At 49.4% G+C, this 12,651-nt stretch overlaps 1 protein-coding gene across 3 annotated transcripts; it reads right to left on the reverse strand.

The window, feature by feature from the left end:
• Positions 1-3,300: 3,300 nt before the first annotated feature.
• On the reverse strand, positions 3,301-10,873 carry LOC113020136 (protein glass). Of its 3 annotated transcripts, none has more exons than XM_026163852.1 (5): positions 9,424-10,873; positions 6,423-6,719; positions 5,868-6,227; positions 5,141-5,358; positions 3,301-5,051 (listed from the first exon to the last, which is right to left on the reverse strand). In XM_026163852.1, exons 1-5 carry the CDS (start codon positions 9,665-9,667, stop codon positions 4,812-4,814), a joined length of 1,359 nt encoding a protein of 452 aa, XP_026019637.1. In that variant the 5' UTR covers positions 9,668-10,873; the 3' UTR covers positions 3,301-4,811. The 3 variants fall into 3 exon arrangements, with proteins under 3 accessions (XP_026019637.1, XP_026019636.1, XP_026019638.1); XM_026163851.1 differs by having other exon boundaries at positions 9,295-10,873; XM_026163853.1 differs by lacking the exon at positions 9,424-10,873 and adding an exon at positions 7,783-9,261.
• Positions 10,874-12,651: the final 1,778 nt, after the last annotated feature.

Genomic DNA, 12,651 nt, shown 5'->3' on the forward strand with positions numbered 1-12,651 from the left:
TACTAGAAATGATACGACGATGCGTTACAGCCACGGACCTCTTCTGGAAGAGAAATGCATCTGGTCAGCTGCAAACATAACAAATGAATAAAGACCACCAGCAGGGAAATGTTACTCATTAATTATAACTTAAGAGATCAGGGTTTCACTCAATTTTCACCATCTGGAAAGAGTTTGCATTTTGCGTTGAGATTAGATCAGATTTAATGGAGCTCCAACATGGGCCTCAAACAGCACATAAACAAATGATGACAGTATTATCACGCATTTATGTTGATATCCAGGTTTTTAAACACAAAGTGTTACGCCACTCCTCTTCAAAGTTATTTCTAATATCATGTTTGTTTCTAGGCAGATGCATTCCTCTGTGTAAACAAGGACAGGAGGAGTTGTCATTGGTTAAACAGGTCACATGATATCTCCAACGATCAGTGGTCCGACTCTTCAGGGCAGCATTAAGGTCAAACAGACGAAGCTTGCTCCTACACACTGTACATAAAAGATGGACATAAGGCTGTTCTCTAGTGTCCAGCAGGAGGCGGCTCCTCTGGTCCGAATGGGAAAATGAGCATCCTGCTCAGCTGATCTGAGCTCAGCAAACCCTGTTCTGATGTGTTTATGGTTCAGGTCTGACTGAAGAAAACAGGAAGTTTATTTTGGAGATTTTGGTCCCATCAGTCACGGAGGGACAGGAAGTACGGAAGTCGGTGCAGAAATCCATCGTCTTGCATCACGTCTGCTTTCTGAAAGCTGAGACGGTAAAATCCGTCAGCTCAACTCTTCATAAATGCGCTGACCACTGTTTATGCACATCTTTTACATACAGTCTATTTATGGCCTGTGATGGCAGCTGTGTGACATATAGAAAAAAAGGCCTGACGTCATCATAAACCTGTGATCAGTGTGTGAATGTGTGTGTGAATGGGTGGATGACAGGTTGTGTAAAGCGCTTTGGGGTCCTTAGGGACTAGAAAAGCGCTATACAAATACAGGCCATTTACCATTTACCATCTCTCATTCAGGTCATCTCCTCTGGCACCTCCGCCCAGTTTTCCCAGAGTTCTGTCCCATTATGCCGAGTGAAGCTGCTTCAGGCTTCAACTCTCAGGAAGTAAAATCTGACGAATGGAGCGATCCGGCCCGACCGATGGGAAGAATACAGTCTGGACTTTAGGTTCTGGGTTCGGTTAATTCTGTCAGCACAAGCAGCCACACGAGGTTTTCAAAAGTCCAACAAGTTCTCAGTTTTTACTGAAATGTAGAAATTTGAACAAAGCAGTTTTGTAGCTTTGTTCATATATGCACAGTTTAGAGGTCCAGAACCCTAAAATCATATTAAATAAAATAATAACAGTGCAAATTTAGCGCTTCACACATCTGAAGTAAAAGGAGAGCTCTGGGCTTCTGTCAGGAAGGCCACGGAGACCCGAGGATTCACGGAGCAGCTGAAAAAAGCTTTTACGTCCTGATTTATCCGCCGCCCGGTGTTTGGCATTCCTCATCTGTCTACAGCTTTAACCACCCCTGATACATGAAAACTAAAGTAGAGACCAAAGAAACGCCGCACAGCCACGTCAGGAGTGCCAGTGTTGGAGTCTGTCCACCAGAGGGCGCTCTGCCACGTTCCTATTGGCCAACACAGTTGATGGAAAGGCTGCTGCAGAGAAGGATGCTGGGATAGGGCAAACTGGTTAATCCGTCAGCTGAAGAACAGGAGAGAGCGAGGGACGGCTGCAGGAGGCGCACAAGGAGGAAGCCTTAAAGAGAGATCGGCCAAATTGAGCTCAGGATTAGGATTTTCTGAACTTTAACGGAACGTCCGATCCTTCTGCCGCCGGTGCGTAAAAACCACAAAAGCGAGCTTTTCTTTTCACCTGATTTTGTACACACGGAGCAGCCACAGTCCTGACAGAAAATTAAACTTCTGTTTGACAATAAAAAGAATTTCATTTTTACTGTGTTTACATACACGTTTAAATTCTTCACTAATGTAAACAGTTATTTACTCAACTTGATATCAAAAAACCAAAAAAACCAAACATTTTTTGTCAGATTTTGGATTCCGTATGAATCAAACCTTCAAAGAATAAAGTCCTAAAAAACAAAGAAACATCTCATGTCGAGTGGTTTTTATGTCAGACCAGGCCTGGGGAAAAAACTAAAATCTGCTCGTTGATCAGGTGAGATTTCGCCGCTGCGCTTCAGCTGAGGTAATGAGGTCTCATGGAAACAGGAAGTCAAAGAAACACTTGAAAAATGAGGTACGAAAACGAGACGAAGCGGTCGGTGAAGCAGAGACAGGACAGTAAAAAAAAAAAAAAAAAAAAAAGTCTGATTTTCGCCTGAGGTGACCAGAGTTCTGGATCCTCCAACGGTCAGACGGCCCCGGCTCGCAGACGGTTTCATTTTGTGCATTTCTGGTCTTTGTTCAAATTGAACCACGGAGCTCTGCAGAGCTCGCCGTCGTATTGCTTCAGAGTTGAAAAAAAGGTTCACACATTTACACAGCGTGAAACAACGGATTCTGTGATTGTTCGTGCTGACGTTTCTCAGAGATAAAAACTAACTCTCAGGATGAATAACTTCCTGTCACCTGATCCTTCCTCCCTCCATCCTCTTCCTCCAGCAAAACATGAAAACGACACGCAGAATAAATCTTTAGATTTTCTTATTCAGAGTTTGACTTGGCGAACACTAAAAGACTTAAAACAGATGTTTACGTTGCATTTAACTATTTGGCAGAGTGAAAAATTTGAAATTCATAATGAAAAATGTAAGAATGCAAATGTTAAAGCAAAAAAATTTAATTCAGGGGGAAAAAAAATTGCCACTCAAAGTGAAACCCAATGTTATGTTTTTTGGTAGGAATGGGCTTCCGTAGAGGACACAGCAGACTTACCAAAGGTCAATTCTTAGAATCAGTTCCAGCTGATGACCTACGGAAGCCCAGTTGTGCAAGAAAAGTGAAGATTTTGCCTTTATAAAATCAAAATGTTTCACAGCCTACAAAATCCTGAATTAATGAAGAATAAGGGGGGGCGATCGTGGCTCAAGAGTTGGGAGTTCGCCTTGTAATCGGAAGGTTGCCGGTTCGAGCCCCGGCTTGGACAGTCTCGATCGTTGTGTCCTTGGGCGAGACACTTCACCCGTTGCCTACTGGTGGTGGTCAGAGGGCCCGGTGGCGCCAGTGTCCGGCAGCCTCGCCTCTGTCAGTGCGCCCCAGGGTGGCTGTGGCTACAATGTAGCTGCCATCACCAGTGTGTGAATGTGTGGATGACTGGATATATAAAGCGCTTTGGGGTCCTTAGGGACTAGTAAAAGCGCTATATAAATACAGGCCATTTACCATAAGTCAAAGTTTCAATCTCATAATCCAGCCTTCATGATAAAAACTGACTGCAGTTCCTCTGACGCCCAGCAGAGGCAGCAGTGAGTCAGCCCCCCTAGACTCCCATGTTAAAATAAACACGTTGGTCTCTGTGGATCATTTCCTCCTTTGTAGAACCTGTACGGGGCAGAATGTTTTCACAACTCACCTGTTTAAAGGTTGCATTATTAGGGGCGTGGCCTCAGATAGGTGGTTGGTGACACAGGCGGCTGTAGCTGCTAGCTTCACCTCACCCCATAATATGACTGCTGTGAGCTCAGCTGGTTTAACCAGTCTGAGCTGTGGGTAAAATGCTAATGCTGAGGCGACTCGTAGCTTCATGGAGTTCAATTATGTCTGAACAACAAAATATGAGAAAACAAAGAAATTCTGCAAGTGTGACATATTTTGTGTTGGTGAGATGGAAGGAGGAAGGAGCTCACCGCTGAGCTTCGCATTGGAACTGAAGACCCCTCCGATGGACAGGAAGTTGTTCCTTCCCTGTGTGTTTTCGTCCTCGGAGTTGATCGAGGAACGCTGATAAAACCACAGACATGGACTCGACGATAATCCAAAGAGAAACCTAAAAAAGGGCACTTCAAAACCAAACGAGTAGAAAACGTGTGCACGCCGCACAGACACAAACCAGCAGGCAGCGAGCAAAGAAGCCAAAACAAGCCTACAATTTACAGGAGGAGGATGTGTGCGTGTTTTCCCTCAGTTACCCCTGACCTTTGACCTCCTCCGCCTCAAAAGTTTCTGCACTGGTTCAGATTCACGCTGTCGAGTCACCTCCAAAAAACGTTTCCAGGTTCTCAAATGTGCGAATTGGCCTCCGTATAAACCCAAAGACATGCAGACTTTACACCGATCTTCCTCCTGAATTTGAGGCTTTAATTTTGAAATTGTTCTAATAAACTTCAAATAAATGTCAGATTTTTCCTCGCTCGTCTTCCTGTCAAACTGAAATCAAACAGTTTCAGCAGTTTGTTCCAGACCAAACGTTAGTAAACGTGACAATTTTAGATTTCTTTCTGTTTTGAGTTCAAATTTCAGAAAAATTACTGAATTAAAAAAATAATCTGAAAATAATCGAAACGAACTTCAGACGCAGCCCGCGACTGTGTTCTGTTTTGTCTAAAGTTTTTCTGGTTGAGAAATAAAAAAGTTAGAGACCTGAAAACTTTCAGGAATTTTAAATATTTGAAGAAACAAACATCAAAGTTAGAAAAAAAAAAACTTTGGCAGAACGTTTTCGCTCTAACGTTTCCTGTCGCTGAGCCGGATCGTTCAGAACCCGGGATCCTGCTCCGGGGGTACCAATGAGAGCAGGCCGCTCTGATTAGAGGTCAGTTTTGCAGTTACTTCCTGTGGCCTTCCAAACTGTCTGTGTAACAGAATAAAACGTCCCGCTGCTCTCGCCTGCGTACCGTCTGGTCCCAGATCAGGATTGGTCGCTGTGATGCTGAGTCCGGATGTGGCTGTGGAGACGTGTTGCCGAGGAGAACCTTTTGCCGCAGTCGGAGCAGCGGAGTGGCGAGGCAGCTCCGGCGGGCGGCGATGAAGGCGATGATGTGGCGGCGTTTCCAGCGCTGTGAGTCTGGCGGTGAGCCTTCAGGAGGGCTATCCGGCTGAACCTGCGGCCGCACTCCTCGCACTCAGACCAAACCCGCCGCCGCTTCCGCTGAAAGACAGGAAGAGATGTCAGCTCGCCATCTAAACAAATTAAAAATCAACCTTTGTCTGCTTCCTGCCCTCTTGTGCGCTCCTCACCTTCATCCCTTTATCCTCCTCGTCTTCCTCCTCTCCCTCCTCCTCCTCCTCCTCTCTGCCAGTCTGAGCAGGCGGCTCGACGGCGTCTTGCGGCCTGATGGAGCCGTCAAACGCCAGACAGCCGAGCGTCTCCTTGGCGGTGGCTTCCTCATCGTCATCAAGCAGCTGGGAGGGGAGCGTGAGGAGGCGATGAAGCATGGAGGCTGAGGACCGTTGACCTGAAGGAGGGAGCGAGGTCAAAGGTCACGGTTTCAGATTCCTCTCAGTGTCAATAAAAACATCATCAGATATTTTTACAAACACTAAGTTTTCTGACTTTTTATTCATGAAACTAAAAATCATGCATCCTGTTTCGCCCACTTCTCCTTATCAGGGTCATGGGGGGGTGGAGCCTATCACGGCTGTGACAGGGTGAGAGGCAGGGCACACCTGGACAGGTCGCACCCAAAACTAAAACGCAGCCATGCAATACTCATACATATATGTATGAAAACATATACATACTGGAAAAATACATATTAGTACATATAACTGATCATTAATGTTGCTCTTTTTATAGGATCCAGTTGTTTCCATTCACGCTGCTTTAGGAAGCGTAAACTTCACTGTCACGCTCTCAGATGTTAAAATGTTACTACTGAGTATTTCCTTCTTATTTAATCACACATAAACCTGTTAATGTTACATTGTTTCCTGAAGCACTGAGGATAAACTGCAGGTGCCTCACATGTGGGGCTGAGGGGGGGTCCGGGTGGAGGTCCGGGTGGAGGTCTGACAGCGGCGGCAGCGCTTATCAGACTGCCCGCAGCTTCATCTTCATCGGGAGAAAACACCTCCATGTCCTCCAAAGGAGTCCAGCGGGGGTCCTGCTGTGGGGAGGAGGGGGAGGGCTCCAGGGTCACTGCCGGGGTGGGGGCGGGGACAATATGAGTCACACTCTCTCCTAACCCCCGCCCACTTCCTCCTCCTCCACCCCCGCCAACCTCTTTGACGTTCCAGACGTCGCTGCACCACTTCTGACCGAAGACTTTGTCCAGGATGGGAACCCAGTCCTGAGAGACAGACAGGACGGGGGGACGCTCCGGGACTGGGGGGGGTAAAGAGGGGGAGGAGGAAGGTTAGCTTCAGCTAAAATAACAGTCACTCCACACACCTGATCTGACTCACCTGTGGAAACACAAAACAGGACACCAGCCACACCCAGTCAGGCTCACTGACAGCCAATCACAACCAACCAGCCGGTCAGAGTACGACACTCAGTTCCTTCCAGCTGATCACTCACCGTGTGTCTGCGGCGTCTCTTTGGACGCAGTGACCACAGCGACCTCCTCACGGGCGTCTTCTGAGCCGCTCGGGGACACAGAGTCGTTCTCTGAGCCCCTCCTCCCCCTACCGCCGCCTTTCCCTTTGTCCCCGCCTCCTCGTTCAGCGCCCTTTCCCAGCCTCTTCTCCAGCAGCTGCTGCTCTCGCTCCATCTTGGTGATCTCCAGAAGCAGGTCGTCGAATGACGCCTCCACGATCTTCGTCAGCTCACGCACGGCGAAGTCCAGGACGTGCTCCATGACGGACTTCAGCTGGTCTGTGGAACAGAGATGGGGGCGGGGCTAATTATTGGAGAGACTGGCTGTGAAATCACAGTTCATGATGAAACAGGTTGCAGGGCCAGCTGAACAGCGCCCAGCAGGGCAGAGCTTCACACAACTAAAACAACTATTTTCTGAAACTTTGATTGATCGATTGATTGGTTGGCTGATGGTTCTGTCACAGTGACACCGACTTTCATTAAAGCTGCTAGCAGCCGAGCAGCCGTCGCGGATCAGAGGATTTTCAGCACGCTACGATTTGGGGATACTTCAGTGACACTCTGTGAAACTCAGGCTTTCACCGGGTTCACCAGCTGTCAAGCATCGTCTGACCGTCAAAGCTTTTCCCTTCAGCATCGTCATCCTTTCTATCCACACACAACAGTTTGACCTTTGACCTGTGGGGTGTGTATGAGGACGTTAGGAAGTGAACTGATGCTTTCTGACGCCGCCATCGCTGATATCCTGAACTCTGGTGATGCATGACGGTGACCTAGTAATCTCGGCGTGGGTGGGGCTCAGCAGCGTGTTTGTGTGCTGCAGTCGACAGATGTGTGCATGCATGCGAGAGAGCGTCTTTTATCTCCTGCTCACATGTCCCTGCATGTGGACGCTGCTGCAGTGCAGTGAGAGACAGAGTGTGTGTGTGGCGTGAAGACCTCAGCACAGCGGGCGCTCATCGTGGGGTTACTCCGATTCAAATCATTTCCTGTTTTTTCTTTGAGTCTTTGTGGGAATTTCAGGATAAAGTGGAGTCCCTCACACTCCTGACGTCTTTCCCGCTCGTGTGATAAATTAAATGTTTCTCATCCTTAAACACAGCAGCTGCTGAACAGCGGGCGGACGTTTGCTCGTCAGACATTTTTCCAACCTGCTGTGCAGTGAGATCATTATGTAAACATCTGGAAAAAATCATGTTATTGAATCAAAGTGCTCACAGTTTAAAACCTGCAAAGACGGCATGAGCAGAGCTCAGAGCTCTTTGGGTCTGTCTGAGCGAGCGTTCAGGAGGATCCTGCCGCAGGGACCTGACTGTAATGGCGAGTAAGGCGAACATACCGTGCGGGGGTGGGTTCAGTTTCTGCATCCACGAGTCCACTCGGGTCCGACTTCAGCGTCATGGTGAATCATCCACAGAGAAACACTGACCGAGGAGGATTTCAGAGCAGCGTGACAGTTACGAGTTTAACCTCAGAGTGAACCAACGCAGCTGGACTCTGTCAGAGCGCCAACAGACAATGTGCCGACACATTCAGCCTGAAACGAGCACGTAGGCGTGAGACGCCAGTCTGTAATGACCTCCTTCTGACTCCAGCCGAGCCGCTTCCTGCAGGGTGATCATGACCCGACAGGACGGGCACCTGTGCGGTCATCACCTGTGTGGAAGAGTACTGAAATCGTGCCACCGGCCGAATCAGCTTCGTGCTGTGAAGTCTTTTCTTTCCACATGATTCTCCGGCAGGCTCCTCCCACCTCCACAAATGAGGAACGCCACACTTGCGGACACCCGTGGCCCGGAGCGGTCGTGCTCCGGCTGATGAATCTGACCCGACATCCATGAAACGTCACTGAGGCATCACTCAAGTCACTGCGTCAGGTTGATAGTCAGCATGTCCTCCTCCCTTTCTCCTGCGGTCTTCTGCATGCCCCCCTCCTCCTCACCAGCACAACTCCTTTCCTGCGGGAGGGCGTGGCTTGTTTTACGATCCTCGGCTGCACACCTCGCTTTTTATTTTCAGGCCTGCCACGTTCACACTCGAGTTCCTCGACTTCTCCTCGTGAAGCTGCAGCGTTACCGTCTCTGACGTGACGCTCAGACGGACGATTACACGCGAAGTCCACATTTCTCTGCAGGGTCACTGCGTCCAGCTTCACCTGTGTCACAGACACATTAGAACCAATGGAAATGCTCCCCCAGCACACGAGAGTTCTCGTCCAATCACCTGCAGGCGTCACCTTTTTTCATCGAAAAGATGACATCACACCTGCACGTGCTAACACGTAGCATCGCCTCCAAACGCCACAGCCAGCTGCTCTCAGACTGGTCGCAGTGTTTCCATGGAAACCAGTTCGAGCCCGTGAAATACATGTCAAATCCAGCGAGCTTCCGAATGTCACGAAAAAACCACTAAAACACGTGGAATCGTTCACAAATCATCAAGTAACTCGTGTCCACCGAACACTGCAGGCTCCTGGATCAGGGCTCAGCGGGCGCTCAGGCGTCCCACCACACGGTGCTTTACGGTTTCTTGTTGAAGGCTGACGTCCGGGCGAGGTCACCGTAAGTCGACCTGGAAGGACGCCGAGGTGGCGTCCGACACGTCGTTTGTCGTCCACCTGAGGCCGAACACTGTGTCGGACGGCGTTATTGTTTGGAAGCTGATTGTTCAGTTATGGATGACGTCATAATTACGTTGAATTTGTCAGAACTAAAGTGAAACAGTGTGGAGCACGAGGGCTGCCTCACAGCGCCTCCTGCTGGCCAGCAGGCATATTTGTTTGTTTGCTTTTGGAAAACGGGATTAATAGGAAGTGAAACGTGTGTGTGTGTGTTGTGTAACGGGTGCCTACCCACGACTCGTCCTCTCTGCTCCAGACGGCGTGTGTCGGTGGGCACGCCAGGCCCCGTGCCCTGTCCCCCGGGCTGCTGCTCGGGTTTCGCCCGCCCGCTATCCGCCCTCTCCCCGGCTTTGTTCTTACCAGCCACCGGGGAGCCTCCTCCTCCTCCGTCGTCTGAAGCGGAGGCTCGGCCCCGTTTCTCCCGCGCCTGGAGCTGGAGCCCGAGCCGGCGGTTTTCCTGCTCCTTCACGGCCGTCTCCAGCAGGAGGCCGTTCAGGCTGGAGCCCACCGTCTTGCTTATTTCCTGGACAGCGAGCTGAACGACCTGCTCGAGCACGGACTCCAGCTGGCCCTGGAAGAACGACATATACACGGCCCCGTTCATGTTTGCGCGCCCTGCGGTGAGAGGGCTCTCTCATTCTTCTGTGCCCGAGCCCCCAGCCCACCGCCTTCCCGAGTTCCCGACGGAAATCTGGGTTAAAATCGGCGGCGGGTCGCGGAGCTCCTCCAGCGGCTCTTCGGCGCTGCTGCTGCGGTTGCTGCTGCTCTGTGAGTCGCGCGTGTTCAGCCGCTCCGGAGGAGGCCGGAAAGACCCGAGTAGAGGCGCAGCAGCATTTTCCCGCCCACATGTCTTGGCCCACGCTCGCGCCCTTGCAGTCAGTCACGCCATTTTGGCTGTGAGAAAATAACATCAGTCATTCCCAAACATCAGACTGCAGCCTGCAGCTGACCCGGGACCAGCCTCAGCATCTGCTGCAGCTGCTCATAGACATGTTCCAGCACACAAAAGCACCATTATTAATTAATGTGAATCCTAAACTCTGTGACCTTATGCATTTAGTGGAGCCGCAGCACACACTGTATATAAAAGATGGCCACAGGCTACTGTTGCCGGTGAGCTCCGTCCTTTGAAGCCTCGCCTCCGTCACCGAGCTGGATCTTGGAGCCCGAAGTAGAGGTCTGCATTCCCGCGGGAGCCGCGGGACCCGACCAGATTTCTTGCGGCGCGGGAATAAATTTCCAAATAAAATGCGGTAGCGGTCGGTAACTCTGGTGTAATTTGAACGGGAGCGGGCGGTCTGAAAATATAGCGTTCCCAACATTTTTTCGGAACAGCATATCTGTGATTTCCTCATTCTAATTGAGCACTGGTACAGCCAGTGCTCACGCCTGTTACACGCGCTGAGCGCATGGATCAGTGCTTTTTGCAGTAGGCCACAATGCTGTATTCGTTTTTATTTATTTTATTTTTGCAACACGTTTTCCATGTTAAAAGATAAATGTTGCATGTTGACAGATAAATGCATCTTGTTTAAGAAAAATAAATACAATCATTGCACAACCTGCAGTTTTATCTGTTATCTCTATTTTTTGGTGGTACCCCATTTAAATGTGAGATTTTGGAAACCAGATCTAAATTTAGCGGGAACGGTCGGGTCGGGTAGAAAATTATTCTAAGCGGGCAGCGGGTGAACAAAGACTGAATATACAGCGGGAGCGGTCGGGTGCGGTACAAAACCTTGCGGGAGCGGGCGGGAGCGGGACTAAAAAAACATTCCCGCGCAGACCTCTAGCCCGAAGTGAGGGTGGAGTTATCAACTTATGCTAGCATGCTAGGTGTGCAAGCTGCTTGATCCACAGGGAGCATCACACAGACATATGCTAATTAATGCTAGCATCCCAACGTTATACAAAGGTGGATTCAGGCTTCTGTGGGGAATCTTTGCATCACTGTTGGTATTTCTGCTCATGCTTAGCATTCTGTGTTAGTGTGGTCTTCTCTCGCTGATTTAGAAGCGATATCAGATGATGGAAAATAAAATGATAGGACTTCCTCTGCTCCTGGGTCCTTGCTCTCTGGTTTCTCAGGTCAAACATATTTGTCCCTCATGGTTTTCCAGTTTGCACGTTCCCGACAGCTTCGTCAGTCTCTCTGTTCAAGTCACTTCAGGATTACTTATTAGCACCAAATCACAACAACAGTTGCCTGAAGTTGCTTTGGTATTAGTGACTCCTCACGTTGAAGCTGTAATTGTGGTTCTCTGTGCTGATTGTTATTCACAGATAAACTCAAACAGTGGGTGAAATGCTCCTTAGGAAGCGATGCTGCAGACCAACCGCAGTAGCTGCAGTCTGGGTCAACCCGATGTGTCATGAACTTTTTCTGCAGGGTGCAGATGGGCGACCTCCGTGGGGCGTTCCCGCCCGTTGCTGTTTGGCAGCTGGGATAGTGGGATAGGTCTCACCGTGTACTCATCCACAAATAATAACCATGAAGACTGAAACTGCTGAGCAGTGCTAGCTTTGAAACGCTGCCATCTCTGAGTGTTGCACACCAACAGGAATTTTCCCGCCACATGCTCAGTAATCCAGGTGAGACAGAACAGGAAGTTGCTGCTGAGCGTGTCCCTCAGTGTCAGCTGACACATTATAAACAGCACAGCTGCAGAACTGAAACCAGCAGCACTGACTAACAATGAGCCAGCAGCTCGTTTTCATGGTGTTAATGTGCAAACTGTCCCCTCACGCAGGCCACGATCCACGCTCTGTGAGACAGCACATAGCCTCACACCTGCAGTGTTACCATGGTGAAGTAGAGCACCTTTATACGACTGTTAAAGTTTATTCGTTAGACTCAAATCGACCTCTGAGAGGAAGCATCAAGACAAACACATACAGACACACACACTCTCTGATGGATGCATCGGGGAAACTCTGGGTTCTGTATCTTGCCTAAGGGTGCTTCGACATGCAGGTTGGAGGACGCAGGGAGTGAACCCCCAACCTCCTGAGCCCCACCCCAAACATCTTAAATTAGGAGTTAGTAAAATCAGAGGAGCTCGGTGCCTCTGCAGGTGTTCAGGCTGAGGTCGTGCCGGGTTCCTGCTGTGTTCAGGAGCCTGGTTTCTGTCGGTTTTCTGAGCCACATGCGTCGCAGGTTTGCATTGGAAATGAGTCAGCCTTTGTTTGTGCAGTAAAAACAAGTCTTATGTAGGCTCATGAGCTCTGTACACAGAGCTGCCCGTCCACCAGAGACACGCTCACTCCCATTGAAGAGCCATCTTTCTTTTCTGTCGACCAATGAAGCCACTTTCAAACACGTGTTTCACAGAGTTCATAAAGCTTTGACTCAGAGTCACCTGAAGCCTGATCCAAGTGTGCTGCTGAGGTATCTTTAATGTGCCGTCGGAGATGGAAGAATCTTTGTTGTGTATCGATGTGTTAGATAACCAGGACTTTGATCCGATGTCGATATCATTTTCACTGTTAAAGGCAGAAGCAGTGGATATTTGTGTGTTGGAGGGCTGGGAGGAGGTGGAGTGACTCACTTCACCGCTCACATCTGAGGCTCGGTTTGACTCAGACAAC

This window comes from Astatotilapia calliptera, chromosome 4 (assembly GCF_900246225.1).
Source record: "Astatotilapia calliptera chromosome 4, fAstCal1.2, whole genome shotgun sequence".
NCBI lineage: Eukaryota > Metazoa > Chordata > Actinopteri > Cichliformes > Cichlidae > Astatotilapia > Astatotilapia calliptera.